This window comes from Mchenga conophoros, linkage group LG7 (assembly GCF_057382185.1).
Source record: "Mchenga conophoros isolate Kocher_MC1m ecotype Shallow Benthic linkage group LG7, M_conophoros_male_GT1.1, whole genome shotgun sequence".
Taxonomy (NCBI): domain Eukaryota; kingdom Metazoa; phylum Chordata; class Actinopteri; order Cichliformes; family Cichlidae; genus Mchenga; species Mchenga conophoros.
Genome location: NC_140532.1, coordinates 1,773,086 through 1,798,829, shown reverse-complemented (window position 1 = coordinate 1,798,829; position 25,744 = coordinate 1,773,086). Strand labels below are relative to the sequence as shown.

General features: G+C 44.2%; 1 protein-coding gene across 3 annotated transcripts; it reads right to left on the bottom strand.

Annotated features, from left to right (window-relative positions):
* Positions 1 to 3: 3 nt before the first annotated feature.
* On the bottom strand, positions 4 to 25,744 carry nup93 (nucleoporin 93). Of its 3 annotated transcripts, none has more exons than XM_085281470.1 (22): positions 25,590 to 25,744; positions 24,569 to 24,751; positions 23,551 to 23,668; positions 12,581 to 12,643; positions 11,087 to 11,215; positions 10,327 to 10,401; positions 9,377 to 9,469; positions 9,127 to 9,266; positions 8,748 to 8,880; positions 8,072 to 8,229; positions 7,804 to 7,969; positions 7,570 to 7,663; positions 5,066 to 5,257; positions 4,856 to 4,982; positions 4,700 to 4,772; positions 4,227 to 4,271; positions 3,667 to 3,783; positions 3,467 to 3,585; positions 3,273 to 3,390; positions 3,104 to 3,187; positions 2,870 to 2,998; positions 4 to 2,473 (listed from the first exon to the last, which is right to left on the bottom strand). In XM_085281470.1, exons 2-22 carry the CDS (start codon positions 24,745 to 24,747, stop codon positions 2,363 to 2,365), a joined length of 2,463 nt encoding a protein of 820 aa, XP_085137596.1. In that variant the 5' UTR covers positions 24,748 to 24,751; positions 25,590 to 25,744; the 3' UTR covers positions 4 to 2,362. The 3 variants fall into 3 exon arrangements, with proteins under 3 accessions (XP_085137596.1, XP_085137597.1, XP_085137598.1); XM_085281471.1 differs by having other exon boundaries at positions 24,569 to 24,748; positions 25,590 to 25,739; XM_085281472.1 differs by lacking the exons at positions 23,551 to 23,668; positions 24,569 to 24,751; positions 25,590 to 25,744 and adding an exon at positions 16,778 to 17,068.

Genomic DNA, 25,744 nt, shown 5'->3' with positions numbered 1-25,744 from the left:
ATCTCAGTCAAAGAGAAAAGAAACATACTGGACTTTATTAATGGACCAAAGAGGGAATCTTATGCTTTACAGCTCAACGCGGTGAGTTTATGGAAGATTTCATCAAGCAGATGTACCTGATATCAGAGTGAATTTGACTAAAATAACTGAAAAAGAAAGAAAGAAAAAAATGATCTCGGCAGATTTAACTGACAAAAACGCGATCATTATTTTCCCTTTTCAAAGTACCGGTGTTGTGCCAAAAAGTGATTGTCTGCCAAAAACTGATTTCCGGTATTTGCCAAAAAGCGATTGCTCATATTTAAAGTGCTATAAGTAACTTGTTGGGCTATAATATGTTAAACATATGTCAAATGCATCCCTTATGGATGACATAAAGTCATCTTGAGCCACAAACAACATTCGTGTAACAAGATACAAGCCGCAATCAGTTTTTGGCAGTGACTTTTATATAACCTTTATTTATGCAGTAAAAAAAATCTCATTAACATTAAAAATGTATTTTGTAAGAGTAAGTTGGCCAACAGGACAGCAGAAACGGCAGCAAATATTACAATAGTTCTGTAAAAATATTTTAAGTGGGGATAAAGGACCGGATTGGTTATAATGTAAGTACAAGTTGTAAAGATACTTAAAAAACAGATAATTTTTTAATTCTTTATGTAACCCCTTTGTATCCCCTGTTCACTGAAGTCTATTTACGAACATACGTAAAGATATTACACATAAAAAATACACAGAAACACTGGAAATCAGTTTTTGGCACAACACCGGTACACAAATGATCGTTGTAGGACTGAAGACTTGAGCTCTCCCAGCTCTGCTCCGTCTGGCTGAAGCGGGTCCTCGTCTCGTCGGCAGCGGTGCAGGGCCACCCTGGTGTTGTGAAATAGCCGGGTTATAAGAGGTGTGTGTCATCGGCCTGATTCACAACACCAGCTGCGGCACACACACCTGAGAGGCAGATCTTCGGGTGACGGAGCTCTTAAAAACACGCACGAGCATTTTCCTGAGAGACTGCACCGCCCAATACAGTCTAACGCGGCCCTGACGACGTAAGCAGGAAAAACATAAGGAGGCGATAAAACAACAAAGCGTGGGCCTCCTGTACCGTTCAGCTCAGCTGTGTTTGTGACCACGAGTGATTCCGACCCGTCTGCAGTTATGTGGAGCAGCAGAGACAGAATGAGCCTCCATCTGTGTTCTCTCAGGCCAGACTGAAGGACACAGAATGTGGGCCACAAACAGAGGAGATGGAGGGCCAGTTTTTCTAGCAAACCTCAAGCGATGTCTGGTTGTGCTGCTGAATGTTCAACAGGGGCTCCAGGAGGGGCTCGGTCTGAGTTCAGGTAGCTTATAAAGGCAGGAGTGGTTAAGATGCTGTTCTAAATGCTGGCCGGAGCGCGGCCGGGCGATTACGGTGCGCCCTTACAAAAGATTTGAAGGAACTTTGCATACAAACGTATCACAAAGTTAAACAACGTCCACATTTTTAGTCAAAGATTAGTTTTTGGTTTCTTTACTAATAAAATAGTTTAAGACTACCTCCTTTGAAAATACGCACAAGGAACGAGCATCACGAGGACGCACTCGTTCTGCAGCGTGCGGTAAAATGTTTTGTTCCACTGATTTCCCCTCTGATGGAAACAGAAATATCCCCCCCAAGTCCGATAGCTGAGCTTGAGCCAACCAACCATCTGCCAGGGGACAGGACGCTCCACAGCCTGTGGAAACGGCACGGCTATGGCCTGCGACACTCGGGACTGCGTAAGGCTGAGAGGAACGGTCGTTTTGTTTCCCAGGGAGACGATTCAATTAGATTTCACCTGATTTATTCCCTCAGGGGGGACATGGAGCATTTCGAGTCTGTTGGGTAAAAAACAAAAGTGTTTGCACCTTCTGTTTTAGACGAGTTCACTCTCAGGATGTGTTCTCCAGTATTTCCTTTGTGCGAGTTAATATAGGTGCGTGATGACTAATGTGCTCAAGCCTGCGTGTAACGGCTCCCGTATTAAACACATATATCATAATATTGTCACAACTTTGACAGTAGCACTGAAATAAAATGAAGCCAAATGAGGAAAAAAAGGAAGAAAATGTAACGAAACATAAAATGTTTCAAAATAAAAAAGACGAACGAAAAGCAAACTTTTTATTCTAAATCATCACAGATACAAATATGAAACAAAACAATGGAAATAACAAAAACAGACTGACAGGATTTCAGATGAGCAAAAAAACCAACGTATGGCTCAACATGGCGATGAACGCCGCCGCTTTTACACAACAAGATGGCAGGTGAGCGTGTGAATGAGCCGGTCTTCCCAGAGGTTTCTGCTCATCGTGTGTGTGTGTGTGCGTCTCAGTTCATCAGTAACTCCATCTGCACCAGTCTCGCGTTGGTGTCCCCGGCCATGTTATAGGGAATCATGCCAGCGAAGGTGATCAAGGCTCTGGCCTGACCGCGCAGTTGCTGTTCAGAGAAGAGATGGCGTGTTAACATAACGCATCAGTGAGACAGAATATTTAACAACCAGCGAGCTGGGCATAGACTAGCCGGCTCGACACAACCTAAAATCCTTCTGTAGACACCAGCTGCAGTCAGCAAGCTTCTGGGTCACCAGGCTTTCTATGTCTGATGTAAGTAGAAGTGAAAAGGTAGAATCCAGAGGAGCGACGGAGACGTACTGACAAGGGACGAACGAGAAACTCTGCCAAAAATGTCACATGAATATATTCAGTTTGCCACTAAATGTGCTCGTATCAGCTCAAATATTTAAAGTAAACGGATCTTTGTATAAAAACAGAATGCGTTAGGTTCAGATCTACCTATAAACACACGTCTTTAGTGCTGTGCTCATTCCCTCACCGTGTCTCTGTCCTCCATGGTCCTCTGTGGCCGTCCCGGTGTGCCGGCTGGCGCCCCCTTCAGGCGTTTGTACTGCGTGTAGAGGATGTTCATGGTGGCCAACAGCACCTCGGAGAGGTTGTGACGCACCTGGAGGAACAAAACGACATTTAAATAAAGAGAAAGCAGAGAAGTGGAGCCCATATAAAGACTGAGTATCGGTTTTGTGTCTGGTGTCCAGAACCGAGTCGACACCTCATCGCTGAAGTTCCTGAAAGCCGCCACTCTCTCCTCCACGCTGTCCTGACTGAGCGGAAGAAGCTTTAAGCGCTCCATCACCTGACAGAGAGAGGCAGCGTTAATGTGACGAGGCCGCGTGCGTCTCCCTTCATGTCTGTTTGTTCATTTTCAGAGTTGCACTCACATCATACGCTCTGTCGACGTGCCCCGCGTGGTACTCGTCGAAGAACGTCATCAGGTCTAAGAGCAGGTAGAAGGTACTATCGACCGACTTGTCTCCTGCTACGCCCTGAGAGCGATACCTGCAGAGGGAAAAGAAAAGGTTACGGAGGTGCGTGTGTAGATTTTGACCAGCGCACGGCGTGTCCGTGTCCTTACCTCTCGGCGATGGCCACGGCGGTGTTTTTTAGCCTCTCCTTGTTGGACTGAGGCGCGCTGACCTGGGCGATGACGGGACTCAGGAGCCGATTCATCAGCTCCAGCACCTTGTCTGAGTTCTACGCAGAGACACACGTAAAGTGAACGAATCCCAAAGCGACAGCTCTGCAGAGATACTGCGCAGTGCACGGTCTGCTCACCTTGGCCAGCTCGTACAGTTTGACCGCCTCCTCAAACAGACCTTTGTTCTCGGCCTCCAGAGCCACTTTACTGATGATAGCTCTGGTGTCCCCAGCAAACTTATCTATGACTCCGGGCTAGACAGGAGAGGATGGGAGACGGGCGTGAGGCTGAGAGAGGTGCAGTCCTGACAGTAACAATGTGCCTTCTGTTCTATTGTGTTACTCAAACAAAATAAAACCCGTCCTTAAAGTCTGACTGTCCATCAAAATAAGTCGATGCATATTTTTAAGTAAGCCGTTAATACAGAAGCTGCACATCTAACGATGCGCCGTGACGCATTTAACATTGTCAGTCGTGAGTGGGACGACCCGTGACAGCAGAACCGAGTGCTGCTGAACGGGGCGTGTTGAGACATGCGGGACACGTGCCAAAGGACCCCCCCAGGGACAGGGAAGACAAATTCAAAGCAAGACGAGGAAGACATGGGTAGACAGTAGGTGAGGGAGGCAGGTTATAGAAATAACCATCGACCAGATGACAGTGAGCCGAGACATCGGAGACGTGTCCATCGTCCTACCTTCCTACTGCCGTCCTTCTCCAATCTGCCCAAAAGCATGTCGAACTAAAAGAGGACAAAGTACAAATCACCACATGACAATAAATACATGAATGCAACATCGTCAAAGTTCACATGTAAACTTGTTTTCCAGGAGAGATCAGTTATTAAAACCAGACAGAGCAACACATTGTTCTGAATCTAAAATTCACTCCATGCTCCTCACACCTGTTTTTATTACAAACATTTGTCAAACGTTGCTTTAACATATACCTATTTTTCATATTCTTTAAGTATTTTTTAAACACATGAGCTGTTTCAGAGCCAATCGTATTTAACGAGGACAACACCGGGAATCATGCAGGTCTCATCTGCCCCGCGGGAAGCACAGTGAACCAGCTCTGCTCTTCTAAGATGTTCAACATCAGCTCATCTGTCACCAGCGCAAAGCTTCTGTGCTAACGTTCGACCACAGAGTAAGACGGGCCGCCCACCTCTCGACTCTCAATGACAAGTTCGCTGACACAGCGCATGAACATGTTCTCGCCCTGGTTGTCTTTTTCATTGCTGCAAAAAAGAAGAAACATGAATTTAAACTTGGAGCTGTACAACATATCGTGTGTGTGGTGCAGGGCGAGAAATGTGTTTACCGCAGGAAGTAGAAATACTGCAGCGCTTCTCGTGGATCCGTGGACTCAAACTTGCGAGTGTAGAGCATGAGCAGGCGGATAAAATTGAGCCGACGCACCATGGGAGGGTCACCGGGCTCCTGGCTCACTGCGGGGACGATGTGATCAGTGAGATCGACAGGAAATAGAATATGCATGTGCATTACCCTACAAAATAAAGGTGATACTCACGTAGCTGAGCGCTTTGACCGGTGGACTTCAGCAGCAGCCGTAGCTCATACAGGACCAACGCCACGTGCACGGCGTGACTCCTGAGTCGCTCGACTCGAAACAGGAAAGCCACCGCCGCCTCAAACTGAGCCGTCAGGAACAACACCTGGAAATACAGGAAGGGCTGCTGGCTCGCAGAAAAATGGGACTCGCCTGCAGAGAAGAGGCGGAATAAAGACGGCAGGTGGGAAAATCAAGTGTCTGTGACCAAAACCTGCAAACAAGTTCAGGAGGAAACGGGTCGCGCTGCTCACATCCACATGAACATAGTAAACGAGCGTTTCCGATCACTCTGCGGAGATGGATGGAAGTCACCTGTGTGGGTGTTTCACCGTCTCAGACAGAAACTCTGCGCTTCACAGAGCTGTGCACATGGCCACGTCCGGCTTTTTTAAACATGGGAGGACAAATTTAAAGACGTTTTTTGAGTGCAGGTACTTAGTCATCAAGTTTACTTTTTAATTATAATTCCTAATCCTCTTGTTGGCTGAAAGTTTGAGGAGGAGAGCAGGGTGAACCATGTCAGCCATTTTACAGCCTTATCGCAGACTCCCAGCGTTTTAGTTCAAAACGGGAGAGCGAGGGAGAGAGGAGGCGAGAGAGGGGGGAGATGAAGGGAATAAAAAGGACAAAGGGGGAGAGATAGGAGTGTGGGTGTGAGAGGGGGGAGAGGGGGAGGGCGCTGCAAACAAGAAAAGAGAAAGAAGAAATGCACAGCAAAGAATGTGAAAGGACAAAAATCAGTGGGACGGCGATAATAGAGGACGGGGCTGCAGGAAAGCAGACGAGCCCGGCACCGGCAGCGTGTGAGAGAAATGAAGACGGGTTTTGGGCTTCGTGTCCTGCTGTGAAGCAAGATGGAGGACAACGAGGAACGCTGTGCCAGACAACCGAGGGAGGCGAGCGGCAGCGAGAGAGAAAGCAGAACGAGGCTCCGGGCTGTGCTTCCCACCGAGCAGCGAGGGCGGGAAAATGGGAGATGGACAGAGAGAGGGAGAGTAAGAGAGAGCTCCGAGTCTTATCTGAACAGAGCAGGATCAGCCTGGAGAAGGCAACACCCAAGGGAGAAAGCTGTGCTTTTCTCCGTCTGTGGGAGGGAAGGCCTCCTCGCGCCCTTGCACTTGTGTCCCGGACATGTTGAAGTCTTACTTTAAATCGATTCTGGATGAAGAATCAAAGCGTGTCTGCTGGTGCCTGTTCACAGGCGTGAGCAGCTGACCCACAGCTCTCTTTAAGGCTGCTCTCAGCTTTCTGGTGTGCAGCTCCGTGCTCAACACCACGCATGCCCCAAAAAGTGCCCCGAGTCTCTCGCTGTAATATTAATTATGGTGAGACATAAGCTCGGCCCAGTTTGTTTCGGGCACTCTTAACGGCGTTTGACCCATTTTCATCTCCCTGCTTTAAGCTGAGGAGCTTTGCTGACGGTGTTTGATGAAGCCTGTGGAGATGTGGTGGTAGGTGTTGGTTAATTTGATGCAGGTAGCTGTAGCGCTTCCAAAGCAGGAAAGTCTCATCATCATGAGCACAAAGATGAACGACTGCTGCTATTTCCACATTTCCAGGTTACAGAAAAGAAATCAATTCACAAACAGACTCGTGAACTTTTGTTCCTGCCGACTATGACGAAGCTCTGAGTCACACTTGGCTCGTCGTCCATGGCAACAGCTGCTGAGGCTTATGGGGAGGGTAGTACTTCGAGCTGTTGGTACAGCAAAGAGAAGCGAGAATATTCATGTGCAGGAAACAGTTGAAATATTCATCGAGCGATTAGTTACACAGGAAAATGAATCACTTCTCTTTAACGATCACCGATGTTACTGATGAAAACTTCACATGTTTAGCATTTAACATCTATATGATGTTTTAAAGATTGTGAATCTGACATCATGTAAGAACACAACGAGACGCTGACAACAATAATCACCTGATGAAGCAAATCCTGAAGCATGCTGTGATTCGTCACCAGCACACACACATTACAGGTTGTGCACCTCGACTCTGTGCACAGAGGTGCTCGCACCATCGCTAATACGTCTGTTTGAACATTTTAACGGCTTAAACCAAACCAGCACTCAAGGAAACTCATTTTGATGTAGTTAAAAAGGTTTTAACGGACTCAAATTTAACTTAAGATTTTGTTTCTCAGACGACTCGCTCCTTACGAGGGACCGGTCGTCCGTGTGCACGCCGTCACCCTGCGTTCTACGTGTCCACACAAACATGGATGCAGTCTCACAACAGCACGAGAGGCAAAGAGCAAACAGTAACCCAAATAAAATCTGCATCCCGGGAGGTGCAAACAGCTCGGCCGTGCAAGCCTGTGCTTGTTCCTCTGTGCTCGGGCAAAGAGATAATGGAAAAAGAGGAAGGTGGAGAGGCAATGTGATGCACCGCAATTCTCAGGAAACTCAAGTTCATATATTTGTAGTTATTTCGAGAGCTGAAGGAGAATTTCAGTCCCCTACCATAGTCTTCCAGCAGCTGTTTCTGTAGCTGTGGCAGGGTGAGTCTGTCCTGAGGAGAGCTGCTGCCGTCATCATCGAAACACACCTGGTTCAGCTGTGGGGACACAACGCGACGCACATTACGCAAGGGAGCAGCACAGCCCCGAGATATCAAACTGGGACGATGATCTCTAACCGACCAGGATCAGGAAATCGTGCCTTTAACCCAAAAACAGCAAACCAGGGGAACGGTACCTTAAGCCAGAGGTAGTCCTCAGTCTTGTCTGCTATCTCGCCGTGGTTGTCATTGATGTCGCATTTCCCAATCATGCAGTAGACAGCTCTCTTGTATGGATCGGCACAGTTTCTCAGCACTCTGCGGTAGTGCAAGCGAAGCTTGTTCTCTGAAGTCGGGGAAAGTCTAAAGAGGAAAACCAGATAAAACGGGAAGCGCGATAAGACCGGTTTGACCTTCAGGACTTCTCTGTGTGCAGAGGATGAGAATGAGCTGAGCGGAGCTCACCGTCTGTCAGGACTCTTCATGTACTCCTGAAACCAGGTCTTGAAATCTCCCAGCTGATGTTGCATTCTGTTCACCACCTGCATGGCTGCATGCAGGTCGCCACAGCGCAGGCAGTAGTAGATCACAGCCCACACCGGGTGGCCTTCTATCTCGCCGTCCTGTTGTGCAAATTGAACAGAGTGGTCGTATTATTTATTTATTTTGCAGCCACTGCTTAATTCTTCAGACGGTCGGAGCTTCGCACTGCAGATGTGACCTGTCAGCCAAACAGACTCATCAAGAATCAGTGAAGCAACGGTGGGAAATTAAACCGTTTGCACCTACCAGTCGCTGGCTTTTAGAGCACAGGTGTGCATGACCAACTGCATGAATGCCAAAGAAAAGATAAACTCTTAAATATAAATGACATTTCTGATCAGCCCATCAGATTATTCTGATTAGGTACTCATGCACCAAGCCTGGGTCACCCTGCACAGACAGTATTACTGCAACAGTGAGGAAAGCAAATGAGTGTGGTAAAGGTTATTCAGGTAACGACTGGAGTGGAAATAATAAAAATGCAATCCAATGCAATTTTTAAAAAAGTGATGAGGCCTGTAGGAAAGTTAAATAAAGCTGCGTGTTGCAGGCTTTCTTTATTAGCCAAACATTTAAACAGTGTATACACGTGTGGTACCTGCATGCCAGGCAGAGGCCCTGGTAGCTTGATGTTGAGGAAGCTGCGCACTAGTTGGTATGTTCCAGGCACCCCTCCTAGTTGGGCCTGATGGAGGTTCCCAAAGACAGTCACCATGGTGTAGTTTTTATAACTGGGAAAGACAGAATTCATATTTATGGTTCATCCATCCATCCATCCATTCACTTCCGCTTATCCTTCTCAGGGTCGCGGGGGGCGCTGGAGCCTATCCCAGCTGTCATAGGGCGAGAGGCGGGGTCCACCCTGGACAGGTCGCCAGTCTGTCGCAGGGCTAACACACAATATTTATGGTTCATTCTAGCTTAATTTCAGCAAACTGTAGATCCATGCATGTATCCACAAAAACAGGACCGGCTACCTGTTCTCAAGGAAAGCAAGTGCCTGGCGCACAAAGGCCATTTGCATTTCAACACTAGTGCGACTCTTCAGAGTGTCTTTGGCTGGAACCAACAACACGTCTGTCATCTGCTTCACCATCAGCCACAACTCTGACACGTTCTGGAGGAACGAGAGAGAAAGAAAGGTGCGTTCATACCGAGTAATCTGTTACATCTGTCAGTAACAAGTAACTTCAGGCTGATACATCAGTGAGAGATCAGCGTTCCTACCTTGTCGTCCAGGCTTTCTGCTACTGAAGCACATAAATCTCCCAGATTAGGCTGAATGTGACCGTTCACTATCTTCTCATTGAAAATGTAGATCTGACGGAGAACAAAACGGAGGCAGGTCCACAAACTGTTAAATGCTCGTTTTATAAGGAAATGTCAAAACTTTCATATAAACTTAGCCTCCGGTTAAAAATGAACCTTTTTTACGACCACCGAGTGAAATGGTTCACAATAAAAAACAGCACGAAAAGTATCAAAATGTTGACGAGGTCGTCAAAGAGGATCACGAAAATCAGACAAACGACGCCGCACGCAATGTGTCGACACATGGTCGAAGTAATAAAATGTGGTGCAGCGAGTGGAAGCGACAGAAGGTCATCCTGGATGATGCTGGGTGGAGCGCTGGGGCGGGGACACGCGCCCCCTCTGCAGAACAATTAATCCATATGTTTGATCTGCAGCTTCCAGGCTTTGCTGTAACCCCGTTTCAACCAAACCATCGGCCGACAGCTTCATGTTTAACAGAACACAGCTAGAGATGATTATTATTATTATTGCTACCAAGCTCTGCGGCGCTGTTTGTATTAAAACACACTCTGCTGATGTCCTCCTTTTCCCCTTCATTAGATCCCAGTATGTAATCAATACACGTTTCTTCTTCTTCTATGCATTTATTACATAAGAAAAAGCAATAAATAACAGGCATTATTAGGCATTAGCACAACACATTTTAGTGCCACTAAAAATGTATTTCCCTTATAGTAACATTTGCATTCAGATTTTGCAGCGTTAACCTGATATAAAAATGCTTCAGTAACAATAACCTGCTGTGCAAAATGCCACAATATGAATGCACTGAAAGGTAATTTGCATAAAACAGGAATGTTGATGTGCTGTGTGCATTTACCTGAAATTTTCACACCAAAATAATTAGACTATCGGGGACCCACCTGGCGTCCGTAGGCCACCTCCACGCTGTCCAGCGCACTTCTTCCTGGAGCGGTCACCTCACTCACAAAGCTGGGCTGTAATGGACCGCAGGTCAGGTGGTAAGCAAAGACAGAAGTAGATCAGTCGCGTGCTGCTGAAACGTTTGTGTCTAAACAGGAGAACTTTTGCTGCTCATTACTTTGCATGTTGAGAGTCTGAGACAGGAGGACGTCCTGTCCCGACTGATTACTGCCCGCCTGCTCGACACACGCTGGGACACAATCCCACACAATAAGATCAAAGTCTTGTTTTTGTTTCTTGCTCAGGGTGATGATAAAAATAGTGTTTCTGAGTCTGAGATGAAAACGCTAGCTTGTTTGTTTTAGTTGAGCAGGTAGACAGGTAGTGTGTGGCGTCACAGCCCTGACATGCTCTTTGAAGCAGACATATTCAGTCCAAGAAGTTTAACTGTGTTACAAAAATGATGCTATCTGTAAGACCTAATGAAGCGGGAACGATGCGGCACTTGACAGTTCTGATCTCCACACAGCAATGTTTCCTTCATACTCAAACGAGGTCACGATTAATAAATCCACCGTGTTGTTGACACACCTGCACGTTAACTGAGACACAACCTCTGAATTTATTGTTCATAACTACAAATGACAGATTCATGAACGCATTAAAAATGACACAAACATGGACCGACTCGCTGCTGCAAAATTCATTTACAATGTGCAGGTGCCACCATGAGCACCTATACGGCTCCCTGTCCCGTACCTCCACGTCTTGACTGAAGTCCAGAGCGTCTTCTCCTGCTCCCAGCAGCGTGTGCAGCACTCTCTGCTTCACCTGCTCCCACTGAACCAGCATCGACTCCCGATGGTACTCTTCAGCCAGCAGGAACGTCTGAACAAACGGCGATGGGAAGCAAGCCTCCAGTCATATTCGAGCGTGCAGAAAAACACAGTTCACTGGGGTCAAGCTGTGTTACAGATGCTAAACAGGGGATTGTCCTTAACATGGTCATCTCTGCCCCAAGCACCAGCTACTCAAACCCTCCCGTTTGTGAGTGGTAGCAAATCACAAATAAGTTGGCTTAAAGTCAAGATGACCTTAAAGTTGAAGGAGCTAAAACAATGCATTTGCCAGGCAGGATGAGTGGAGGGGTCTGCACTGAGCTCCATCATACAAAAAATAAGAAGCGCTAGAAACGAGCAAAATAATTTGTCCTTGTAGTACAAGTACGTTAATCCACATCCACGAGGTAAGACGAACATCGCACACACTAAACTGGATTTAACAGCAGACCCCTGTGAAGACGAGTCCACCAGGACTCGGTGGCGTCTATTTTAACCCTCCACAGAGACTTCAAAGTGAGATAATGGGAACTCGAGATAATTGAATCTCCAGCTTAGGGAGATGCAAATCTAGACTAAAGCCACCATTTACTGGGTTAACTTGGTCAAAGCTTTAAACAATTTAAAAACGGCATTAAGTCTAAAAAGATATTAAAATTGTATTTAAATCGTAAGTATAAACGTTCCTGGTCAGCGACACATCGCAGTAATTTAACAATTTAAAAAAGCAGTTTCATGTTATACATGTATTACGTTCTGTTATCGGGGCTTTTTCCTGCCCAAATACCTTTTTGGTTTTAGAAGCACACAGCATGCAGCAGCTCCAGTGGTTACTGTAACATGCCTGCCTGCCCTGCTTTTCATGTTGATGTCAAAACTAAAGCTACGAGATAAAAATCTGCAGGAACATCTAACACCCACGTTCTTTTTAATCTTCAGTGCATTTGTTTTTCCCCACCCTTGCACATAAGTCCCTTTCCTCTCTCGGGGAGCGGAGACAGATAATGGGAACGGCAGCTAATTAAACGCGGGGCCTATTAGCTCTGCACATCAGGGAAGCCATTTCAGAACCATTCCCCAAAGGTTCACACCAGAAGGACTTTTAGATCACAGCGAGCAGAAATGACTAAAAATGTCGTTTTTAAGTGTTCGGTATTGTGATGTGCTGATGCTACGAGACAGTGAAACGAATGCTTTTGTAAACCTCGGTATATGACAAACAAACACACACTGTCTGTGACTGTTGGGACTAATTATGTCATCTTCTTTTTTAATCATCTAAAGAATAAAAAGTATAATCGCACTCGGACGTGCGCCCTGCAGGCCTGCGTTACTCTAACAGTGCCTGTGAACTAGTTTCCTACACTGCAGGACTAAAGACTGCGAGGCCACGAGACTCTGGACAGATACCGACCCTGCGGCGAGACTCCTCGATGGCGGACAGGAGGGCGTTGTCCCTCTCGTTCTTCAGGAAGCCCTGCAGACACACAGACAGATGTGGGGAGAAGAGGAGTCACGGTGATGAACACACTGTGCATCATGTTCCTGTTGGCTTTGGCTTACATTAACACGTTTGTCAATGCAAAGGTGCACTTCTATCATGTGCAGGTAAGTACTGCCGCTAACCTTGAGTTATTCTGCTTTTTTAGGTTTATATAACTGCAAGTCGTGCAGCCCTGCCATAATAGCTTCTTAGACTGGAGGAAGGTTGTTCCCTTTGTCAGATAACAGAATAATCATTTACTGGTGACATTGTCTGACTTTAAATCTGAAGCAAGCAGGATAATTCAGCCTCAAACCCCCAAAAGCAAGCAGTTGATCAGAGACAGCTAGTTTCCAAAGCCAAGGACGGTTTATTCAGCTCTTAAGAAGCTGAATTCGCTCCGGTCCTCTCATGTGCGTCTATGTCCAAATGCTTAGCTCAGTCCAATTTCTACCTCTTCCTTTTACAAGCTCACACACACATCACCTCTGCCTGACGCTAAATGGGCAATTTGCATGAACACCTTTCTGAAGAACTGTCAATAACAAAATACCATCAAGTAACTCACAACTAAGGTACAGCAGGCTTACCACAGGTTACCGATCCGAACTGGATCAGTCAAAGAAAGTGATTATTGGATTTTACGTGCTGATTTTTGCTGACCACTCTGTGGGTGAGCCTTTTTACCAGTGAGAATAAAAACAGACACATAAAATGTTCAGAAGGTTTATTATAAAGAAAAAATGAGCCCTATATAATCGTATAGTTGTACTTCCTGTAATACTGCAGCCTTCTTGGACACGCACACAGAACTTTATCTCTTTTGGCTTTTTCACGGTGTGGCGTTGGTTCTGCGATGAGCCCACCGACACTTTAGCAGACTGACGTCTACGTGCTGCTGCCGTTTACCGTCACCAGGGGGCAGTGTCCCACGCAACCCGCGCAGACACGAGAGAAGTTATAACAGAAAGAGCAGAGAAATGTTCGCTGCTCTTTTCATGCCGATGTTTGAAAATATTTTCTTTACGCTTTTTCACACTTCTCCCGTTTATGTACGACCTCACTTTTCAACCAATCACAGTTGAACCTGTGTGTGATTTGCGGCCTGTCCGCAAAGCATGTCTGCGTGGGTTGTAGCACAGGCAAACACCTACACGCACCAACAGAACGTGCTACTATAAATCCATGTAGGTGCACTCTTAGATAAAGCAAGAAATTTGAAAACATTGAAATATTCATTTTCACTATTTAGCTCCGTAGATTTATGACAGTATTTCAACTCTGTTGGCTCTTTGGGTCTAAACATTAGGAAAATGTCTTTTCAAGAGTAAGTTACAGCTTAGCTATGCATGATGAAAATGTGCAGAACGCTAAATTTGACTATGAATAGCACAACCTGCCACCACAGACATGTCAGTAACTGATTATCAGTATTTGTATTTCTCCATGTTAATCATTTCTGGGCTTGCAAACACTAAACATCTGACACTACATGTGGAGCAGTATTGATATCTTTTGGGTTTTATTTCGCTTCAGGCACTCTACAGTCTGTCAAACAACATCTTTATAACTAGCATATTTTCCATCTTGGAAACAGCTGAAACTACTTATATTGTGACATCTTCAAAGCTGCAGAAGAAGAGTTCCCGTCACAAAAGATGATGTCAAGATCCAAAAAAAGTCTATGCAGAGGTCGGTCAGAAAATAGGACAGAAACGTTTCCTGCTGCAGTCGCTGCAGGTGTTTGAGTTTACGTGGAAAATAACCAGTGGCTAATCTGGTTTTGTGCTACAGTTGACTTTTAGAGACGTTGTCGTGTTAAACCGTAATGGATCGCGTCTCCTCTAAAACGGGTCAGTACCGCGTCACTGAGTTTAAGCCACAGCATTCATTCAGGTCAGTGTAAAGTGACAGAGAAAGACATCATTTACTTCCTCGTATTACTGTGTGAAAATCTAATTATCTATGACAGATTATCCACTGCAAATTAAAGACTTGAAAAACTGGTGTTTGCACGGCTGACAGCCAAGTTAAAGGTAAACTTAGTGAACTTACATGCAACACCATTACTCTGGTAATTAAGAAAGAAAAGAAGCGACTCCAACGTAGCCCGTTTATAGCAGCAGCTCATCCCTGCTACCCTTAGCTTCCCTTTCCTGCTCTGTCCCTCTCTCGTTTTTTCCCCGTCTCACTTTCCCAGGAGAGGCTGACAATAGGTCTATATTTAACCACTCAAACCAAAGAAGAGCTCAGGTCAACACTCGCAGGAGAGCTGCACTGGAAAAATGAAGAGAACAGAATGAAACGTTCACAGATCAGAGGCTGATTGCGATGACTCCAAGTGTTCTTGTAAATTGGAGAAAAGGCGATGAGACTGACGATCCTTACAGAAACAGGCAGGGGGCGGGGCTTAAAGCATCTAAAACTACGGCGGTACATTGGGCACCGAGGGGGAACTGCCTCGTCATTTTTCCTTCAGCAGGTGGCAAACATTTGTGACTGATGTCATTATCAGTGCTGCCAACCACTGGCCTATACATTACTTTTTGTGCCAAGTGTAAATTGATGAGTTAGCCAAAAGCTGAGGCCAACAATCCCATTTATCTGACATGCAAATGATTTCTGTCTTTTTGGCTTTGGTTGATAAATCACTAAATCAAATATGAATATTACAGCAGTTAGATATCTGATAAAAAGGACTGCTGGTAGCTGGATACACTGTTTCCCTCTTCACCACAGGGGGTGGCCAGTTTCACGTAACTGCTCCTTAAAATGTTTGAAGCTTCATCGCAGGCAGGCACAGCATCGCTGTCGCATATAACCTCCTTATAATTTTGATCAGCACTACACAGTCCGAAGATCTGGCACGTTGTTCAGGCCCAGACACCGGCGTTTCGCGCTGACTAATCGCTGCCAATGTTTTAATTCCTCCTCGTATTTGTTCCCAAACTGTAAAAATAACCATGAAATAGAGAAACGCATTTAAAAAAGCAACGCTGAAGCGTTTAGAAGTAAGAAAGATGAAAAACACATTTTAATAAATGTGCTTATCACACTCGATGATGCACTGAGCACTGGGGTATCGGCGTATCAAAGATGCACGTTTCTTTTGCCCCACCCCTGTATTGTGTATCCTCAGAGATCTGCAACCTGCTGTGAACACCCACAGCCTGCTGGCCAGACAGCCCAGAAGCTTCTACAGGAAGAGGAGCACTGCCACCGAAAATTATTTGATCATGGTTGATAAATCAGGAAATACTGATGGGGGTGGGAAGAAAGGTAAAGGCGAGGACAAGTCGGCCTTCAAATATAAATACAAATGATCCAAGTTCCATTCTTTGTCTCCAAATTCATCGACAGTATGGAGATAATGTGAAAGATCGGTGCACATTTGACTCTAAAAATATTATTTTCTATACGCCAAAATGAAACATGACTAAATTTTAGCATACAGTATAAATGTGATATTTAAAAAGGTTTCTCTTCAAACTTGTACGCATGCTAAATCTCTGTGCTGGCATACAGGCCCCCGTCTCCACTGCTAATGACAGTCACGCCATCTACGCATAAAGGTAATCTTATTTTATACTCATTCAAATCAGAACATCTGAATTTTCACTCTTTTGAGCCAGCTTCATGCTTATGACACTATACGAAAAATATTAAGATACCGAGCCGACGCAGAAACGTGTGATTTCCAGGAATCTAGAGGTTACAGAAGGGCACGTTCAACGAGCTGACGGGGAAAAGCCTCACTGTGGAAGTCATTATGAACCAAAGCAAAAACATTTACCATGACAGAATGAACCGACCACTGCCTGCCTGAGTGTGTGTGTGTGTGTGTGTGTGTGTGAGAGAGAGAGAAACCCCACCCTTTCACTCTTTCACTTCCTGTGTGGTGAAATAGAAATAAAGAAAATGAATAACATACATTTATAACATGTAAGTATAAATGATCAGAGTGCCTCACATTCACAAATGACTCAATCATCTCCATCATCATGTATGTCTGCACACACTGTAGCACAGCAGAGAAGACATGACAAAAAGTAAGACGCACAAAGCACATACCCATCAGTGAGTACATGTATATGTGTGTGTATCCGTGTATGTATATGCAATACTCACTCATGAGGAGAGCCTTTCTGCCTGTCTGGCAGACAGATGAGAGGGCAGGATGAGACAAGGAAAAGTAAAAAACTGGTTTTCAGTTCTTTGTCTGAGCCTAGGTACGTGGGCTCTGACAGCCCAGGACATTTGCATCGTCTCTTCGCCTCTCCATCCCACCGTGTCACTGTGCCAGGGCAGCAGCAGCGGCCGCCATGCTGGGGCGTGTTCCCTGTGCCCCGTCGAGCCGGCATGGCGGTCCGCTCGCAGCCTTTTCCCCGTTCAAAGCAGGCCAGTGACTCTGGTGCGTGAGCCGGAGAATCGAGTGAAAGTGCCACATCAAGACTCGCTGGAGGTTGTTTTATTGTCGGAGGGCTGTACCAACTGAGCGCTCAGACACAGGGGGAACCCGCGAGAAAGAACTATGGATTCATATAGAATATCAGTTCCTGCCATCAGCTGACACCCCCCCAAACAGCCATTCTCCATCCTCTGTCTCTCTCTCCATCTCTCACTTCGTCCTAGCATCTCTGACGGCCCTCCCTCAGTCCCACTCATTTTCTTCTTTTTTTATCCATCTATGCATCCTTCTTTTCTTCCCTCCTTCTCTCCTCCCTCCTTCAGCTCAATGCAATTATAGTAATGGATTTTTTCCCCCTCGGTTGATGGCTTCCGACATCCTGTCTCGAAATGAGGCTAATCATGCTCTTAAGGGTCATGTTTAGTTAATGAAGGGTTTGGGAGGCACATGGGGAGAAAGGGGATGGGTTGGTGGGTGCGTGGGGGGTATTCCTATATGCAGTCTGTCTATTATAGTGCACACGTGCACACACAAACAGCTTCAGGCATGTTAATCCATGCACTTCCGGAAGTTTTGTGCACATAGTCTCTCTCTCTCTCACACACACACACGACTGGATTCATGTGTGCAGGCAAGCAGACAGGGATGCACGCAACCACGTGCAGACAAATCTATGCTACACATTCATTCATAAATACACGGTTCAGACACCGTATACAGCAGCGATCGATAGCGCCTGACACACAGGCATGCAATCTCAGCACACGAGGCTTGTGCACGAGAGACACACACATCGTGTGAAGCTATGTCAGGAGCGTTCGTGTATCTCAGCAGATGCTCTGGGCTTAGCCAACTGCGTCCGCTGAACGCATGCCATCACTGCTGAGGGATATGTGTGTGTTTAAGGGCTGGGGAGGGCAGAAGAACAGGAGAGGAAGAGAAAGGATGTAAATGGGAGAAGGATAAAAAGCAGAAAAATGTGAAAATATGCAATTTAAGAGAGAAAGGGAAAAAATGAAAGCAGAGAAGCACGTAGAAAGAGTGCGATGTACGAAAAAGGAGAAAGAGAGCATTGGCAGAGAAAGATGGAACAGTGAAAAGTGAGACAAGGACAGGGAGACGGAAAAATATTGAAGCCGGTCGCCATTTTTCTACCCGCTCTGCTCTCTGCCTTTCACTTCTACAGTTTCATTTTTCTGCTCTTTTCATGTGATCTCTTCTCTTTCTCTGCTTTGCTTTGATTTTGAATCCTTTCCTGTTAATCCTTTGTAAGCACTGATGGGAACACAGGAAACAAAAACATGTAAGCAGACTGCACTCTGATAAAGACCCTAAACATGAGATGTAAATATATTCACGTTTGGAACAGACTCAGCCTCATCTAACCAACCACATAATCTTACTAAATATGAAGTTGTCCATAGTATGTGCAATCTAAAAACATGCTAATTCCTGCTAGCAGCTCCGACGTCCACGAAGCCCAAAATCTAAGACGAGCTATACGGCCACAACCTATAGGAGCGCTTCAGCATATATACAGGCGCATCATTCACACACCACTGCCCTCTACATGCACGCGTGTGTGAGCCGCAGAGGCATGTACCAGCTCACTCATGCGCAAACACACACATTTACACACACACACTCATAAAAACACAGCACATTTTCCATTTCCTTTGTGTCCCGTCTATCCTGGAGAACTGCAGCCTCTACTGCCTCGCACCCCTTAAACCAAATTAAACCCAATCTGACGCACTGAGGTCGGGTTGGTTGAGGAGCGAGGATGCACAGATGGATGATGCACGAGGCACACGTTAGAGGTCCTCGGTTACATTTGGATACATTCTTTGATTTCAGGGTTGCCATGGGTGCACATGCATGTGTGAGTCAGCAACGGTAACGAGGAAAATGTAAAGCGTAGATTTAAATTGAAAGTTAAACTGATGATGAAAAGTTGGCTGATGAATAAAATCATTGACAGACTGCAGATGAAACACAACAATATGTGATTGTAAAAACGGAGACTCTGTCCATGTGCAGCGATAATATCTGGGGTGTTAGTTAAATATAGACAGGCTACATCCTTTGTGTGGTTATAGGAATGCATCTGTACGAACAATAACTTCTGCAAATAGTCTACTGTGAGACTGTGACAAAGAAAAAGTCTAATATAAAGTGTATCGTGACAGGAAAGGAAGCAACAAGATCAAAGTTTTAGTAACAGTAAACTAAAGCTAAACTTCACTCCTAATTAATCAAAGCTAATTAAAAAATAACAAAAATGTGCACTGATTTCGGGGATGCTTCCATTTGAGTAACTCCATCACGTACAAACACAGGTGGTGCTGAAATGTGTGTTTGATCTTAAAGAAGAACATTTGGGTGTGAGATTGAACTGAGCAGCGCGAGAACGTGACAGAGGTCCTGAAAGTGGCGATGACAAACGCATATGTTAGCATTTACACACAAAAGGCTTGAGTCTCCAACGATGATGACTGAAGAGCGAACGCGGCCCTAAAGAAAGTGTTCTTGTCACTGTAACAGTGACGAGAAAACGTGTTGTAAGTACTGCAAATATAAACTACTACAGTCTTTCAGAGTTTTATTAAATATTTAATAAGAATACTCCTGTTACTGCACCAGCTGTGTAATTATAGAATAAACCATTTATTTCTTTTCAGTAGACATTATTTCCACCTTTCTTTCCAAAGTAACTAAGATTTGAGCGACTACATCAGTGCATTTGAGCGTAAATTGCAGGTCAAATGTAGAGTCTGTGTGTTAAGAATACTCTGGAAAGGCTGTTTGCTTTCAGCTGTTCAACAAAGTGCATCAAACAGCTTCTTGGTGATGCCTTCTTCATTATCATCGTCATCATGATCAAATAACCTCTGTGCTCCTTTGTGTATACTTGATGATATAAAGTGGCTGAGACTGCCATCAGTTAAATGGAGGGAAAAAAAAAGCTGAGCTCAGTTTCTCTTTTCAATGGTTCAAATTTAAACTACATTTCTTCGTTGTTTCCTTATTCTGGCTGAAATTCTGCTTCATTTTTGGCACACTGTCATGGAGCCAAACACGCCCAGTTAAATGAGGTTCACAATTAGTCACAATTTGCAATTAAATTCAAACTGTGTGTATGTGACGTTATGATCTTCATTAAAAGAGAATTTCCCATGGGGGAGCAGACAGCTTTCTAAATGACTACTCACCTTGGTCTGCCTAGATTAGCTTAAACTGTTGTAAAGCAACTAAAAAGGCTAAAACATGAATCTTTTTGATGCTGCTAAAGACTAGATTTACCTTTAGTTTGGGGGACGGTAGAGTAGAGCATCACAACGTTACGATTTAAGACCAAAGTAAACAACTATTTTTGGCAAAGGCTCACTGCGCCACTAAACAGAGGCTTAATGGAGATGGTGAAGACTTTGTTTAAGCTCCATTATGCAGTTAGCCTGGCTGTCCAGAAATCATCCTATATTGTGCTTATAGATTACACATATATATGAAAGACTACTGTGTGCAGTCTATGCATCCAACAATCTGACATCTGGAGTCCAATCCTGACTCAACAAGCTGATCTACGGAGCCGATCTTTTCAATTCTCTGCTGTTCTGGGTTTACCTCACAATGCCTCAGCAGCAGAGCTCCAGAGGAGGAATACAGCTTATTAGTTTAACACTGGTATCAGATAACTACTTGGCATCAGCAGATACCCACAGCAGCATCAGTATCATATGAAAAACTGTACAGTGCACTCCATTAATTTTCCATTTTTGATCATAATTATTTATACTGAATATGCTCAGCGCAGGGCCCATTAGGTAAATGCCAATACAACACTACTATCTCAGCTGACTTTCCATTTATCTGACCAATTCCTGTAATGTGGCTGTTTAAACTGAGCAGCTGTTTGTCTGAAACAGCTGTGGAAAATTTCTCCTGAAATAAAACGTAATGCAATGTCATCTTCTAGACCCAGAAGAGCAATCGCAGGGAGGCAGAGTGCCTCACAGCTGTGTGTGTGTGTGTGTGTGTGTGTGTGTGTGTGTGTGTGTGTGTGTGTGTGTGTGCGTTCACCCTCACACTGCCAGAAGCTAAGTGCTTTTCCAGTCAGTGAGTGAAACCCACCCTGGCCAGGATACATCTGGCCGACCAATAAGAATAAAGAAGATTTCAATGAAACAGAGAAGAGGCTGGACTGCAACAGTGGAAGAAAAAAAACCACAGAGATAAGAAAGGAGGGTGATAGAGTGGTGGCACATGTATGTGGAAACCTGATGGAGAGAACAGATACAGTGGAGAGAAATAAGTAACCAATACAGGAGGATTAAGCAGGGTGGGAATAAGGGACGGAGAGAGCACTCAGGGAGCAAAAAGTCTGGTACTCAACATTAAAAGAATACTGGGCAACTTTGATATTGCACTTTCAGACTTCTAACAGAACCTTTGTTTTACATTTAAACCTTCTGTCTCCAATACCGTCAAAACAGTTCAAGATTCACGTGTACCACAGGAGCAAATGCAGCTTTGAGCCTCCAGCCTAAAACAAAGGACAGAAGCGCACGATAAGCTCACTTTGTTCCACCTCCCTGCATCACAGTTTCTCCATAACTTGCATAATCTTCAGATCTAACCAACTTCTACTAGAGCAGCATGGCCTCTGGCAATCCATCAGACGTCTTCACGCTCAAACCTGCCAAACTACAAGACAGTTTCACACACATAACACAACTACCTCCTCACGCCTGACTAAATGCGACAACATGCCAACCATGTATCCATCACAAATGCTATTAATTCTGTTCAGCTCTACAATCGTGTACACGCACTCAGTCACAGCACAACCTCCAGAGCCACATCTATACATTATGTGACATGCACTGCTTTTACATGGGTGAAAGCTTTTTTAATTCAGTGCAACTCCACAGATGTAGTTTAGTGTGACTGATGATACATGTCATCATATAGTAAAGTACAGTCTAATGAATGTGCAGAAAGAAAATATGATCAAAACTCAAAGTTAAAGAGAATAAACAGCACAATGTGACCTTGAAACCAATGAGATTTTCCATGAAAGTCATTTTTCTTGACTGTCCACAAAAACAGAGCCTGTGGGTCACACAGCAAACCCAATTTTCCACTGGAATAATTAACTCATTGGCTTTGTGTACTTATTTCTGTTATCTCTTAAATCTTTGTTCTGTTCAGCCTCCAGTTATAAATTTCAACATTTTCAGCCTTTAACTAACAAACTTCACACTTGCTCAGTTTTTATCAGGCTTATCTTGTCAGTGGGGACAAAATGCAGACTTATTATCTACAGTTAATTACTTTCAGACCTTAGCCACAAAACAAATTTAATCCTCACTTCTAAATGCAGTGAAATATGCACATGCTTATTAAAAGACTAGGTACTAGTTTCTTACCATCTGTCAATGGAATATTTCTTATTTCACTCCACAAAATACCTCTCAGTGCTCTCAGTAGTAAGCGAGTCTTCCTCTAGTGAACCAGTTCATTTAGGTTAAAAACACTGCATTAGCAGCTAGCTAGCAGCTAGTTTATGGTACCTGTATGTAGGGCTGCTCGATTATGGCAAAAATGATAATCACAACTATTTTCACTGAAATTGAGATCTCAATTATTTGACAATATTTATTTAACAATAACAATGTGTTGAATAATGACTTTAAGGATTGTCATAAAATAATATAAAACAGTGCAAATACTGATAACAGTGCAAATGTTTGCAGTATAAGAAATAAATGAAAAATGTAAACATCTGTGTTTAGTGAACTTTGCAGTGTTGCTCTGTGGTGCAGCTACACTGTAGCAAAGTTTACACACTGTGTCTACTTGATCCACGTCTGACTGAACCCATAATGTTTCCACACCACTCAAGTTTTTTTTACCTCTTTACAACCAACGGCAGTCACTCTCCTCTCCAAATAACTTCTGCTCAGCTTTCCGAGCTTCCCTCGGGTCCTCTTAATCAGCGGTCCCCAACCCCCGGGCCTCGGACCGGTACCGGTGCGTGAGTCGTTTGGTACCGGGCCGCGAGAGTTGAGGCTCAGGTGTGAAATGTCTGTTTTTCAGGGTTTTTATCGGTTTTCAGCGTTATTTTGTTATCGTTTTTATTGTTTACTCGGTTTTCCTGGGTCTTTTCACGTGTGTTATGAATAAATCTTCTTTTTTTCGGTACCGGTACTAGTTTTATTTTGTTGTATTTATCCGCGACACCTTAAAGGCCGGTCCGTGAAAATATTGTCGGGCATAAACCGGTCAGTGGCGCAAAAAAGGTTGGAGACCGCTGCTCTTAATTGTTGTGACACGTGTTCGAAATGCAGAGAGGTGCGCTCGATTTGCCACACGGAGCAGCGCGAGAGTAAAGCACGAGGGAGGGGCTAATAATCAGCTCAGTCATTTTTAATGATCGTTGAAAGCCCAGATCGTAATCGAGATTACAATTCGATTAATTGAGCAGCCCTACCTGTATGTCCGTGTCTTTGACTGGCTCCAGGGGCTCAAACGTGGTGGCAGCGCTGAGACTTTCTAGTCTCTGAGAAATGTGGAAGATGTCTAAACCTCTGGAACCAAGGAGGATGGACCTGAGGTGAAACAGAAAGGTGATGAAGAACTGACTGACAAATAACTGTAGTTGCTCCACGTGACCACTAGAGGTCGCAGAACGCTTTACCACCGTTACAGAAACCACTGATGTGAACTGTTACGCATCAGATCAGGTGTCATCACATACATCACAGAGAGAATTTCAATCTAATATCAATGCAGTTTTAAAACTAATACATTAAATCCTTTAAATATCACTCAAGCTTATTGATTAAGGAATATCTTCTTTAAATCTTTAAAACCAAACATATAGTTTAGAAATGAGTGTGTCTATCATAGAGATTAATGGGAAACAAATGAAAAATGATTTTATACTTTACATTTTATTTACATGAGAATATATTGCAGTAGATTATACTAAATCTGTCTGTTATACTAAGTCTGTTATTGTGAAACGTGTATTATTATTAGTAGGATTCTTACCACTATATATAAAAAGGAACTCTTCCCAGGCTCTTTTTTTCATGTTGATCTTTAAAAATTAGACCTGATGCCTTGTGTGACTGTTTACCACCAATTTAGTTCCCTAATAGCCCGTCCCTTTCTTTACTGGTATTGGGATCTAATTACTTTATTTATACAACTTTGTACACATAGATAACCATTCATTTGTTATCAATTACCATTTTTGCCAGTAGCAGTAATATTATGATTAACAGTGGGACATTTTCTGCCTATCTGCACATACTGATGTTCATATTTCATACCGTTCTTGGTTGTATCTTGTTATTTTATAGTTCAGCTTTATTTTGTTGTTTGCTGGTTTACTCTGTGACTACTAAGTGTTTTTGTTTCCACTCTTATAGTACTGTGCAATAACAGAAACCACAAGAATTTCCCTCAGGAAAAATAATAAAGTTCTATCTTATATTTCTTACGCTTTTACGTCTGCAGCATCTTGGGAGGTGCGGGTCAGGGTGCGGGATCGAAGCCTCTCCCCCGCCTGCTGGATCTCCTGAAGGTTCCTTTCGACGTGAGGAAGTTCAGACACTGCTTCAGTCTCAGCAGCCAGCTGCTCTGCCTGCTGCAGGAGCTCCCCAAATCCCTCTGTATCCATGCTGCTATAGAGAAACAAATGAAGATATTTACATGTAACATCATCAGAGGTGAGATGACTAGTGTACAGTGGTTTGGGGAGCTATAATTTTAGGGTGCTCACATCCTTTTGGGGGGAAAAAGGTATAATTGGCCTGGACAATTTTGCATAAATATGTTGCTGTTATTTTAGAAACCTAATCAACATTGTACCTCACCGACTAAAGGTTTTGTATGTATTATTTGTTGTTCATTTTCAATCCTTAGAAGAAGGGACTGGGTTAAAATGTACTGCAGTTCCTCAACTGCGTGGATGGAGATTTACACAAATTCAGAAGTAAACGTAAAGTGAGCACGTAAACGTTTCAGACGTAATATAGCTGAGAACTGCCACAACAACAACAAAACACGTTTAGGACTAGGCCTAGTCGATAACATACAAACTGTGAATAACATAAACACCCATGTATATAAGGACATACAGCTGTGAGCTTTCGGACAGTTGACAGCAACACCTGGAGCGCGCGCATGGAGCGCTGTGGTGTTAGCTTAGTTGCTATAAACTCGCTTTAGGAACAGCAACAAAAATGTACAGTTTCAAATGAAACTTAATTCCGGCTGCTGTGAAGTGGCGTGATGTGAATCACGATAAAAACATGTTTGAATTCATTTTATTTTATTGTAGTGCTGTCCTTTTGGCTAAGCTTCGTTAGCATGCTAACATGTAGCTACAAGTCAGAATGAATTACACTGTGCAACGTTAGCTAGCATGCTAAGCTGCTATTATTCTTACATATGCTCAGTGTTGCGTTAACTCAAAAAGTTCATTTTGATGACGCGGCTGGAAGCAACTACACTTCATACCTGTTGTGTGAGGTGGGAGAAAATACGGTCCTGTTTATACTCCACGCGTGAATGTATTTACAGTTATCTTCTGTTACTCCGTTTCTTCAGCACGCAAGTACATTATTTGCCCCGACCGGCACTTCTGGAGTCGATCGTGATTGGACAATCCCGCA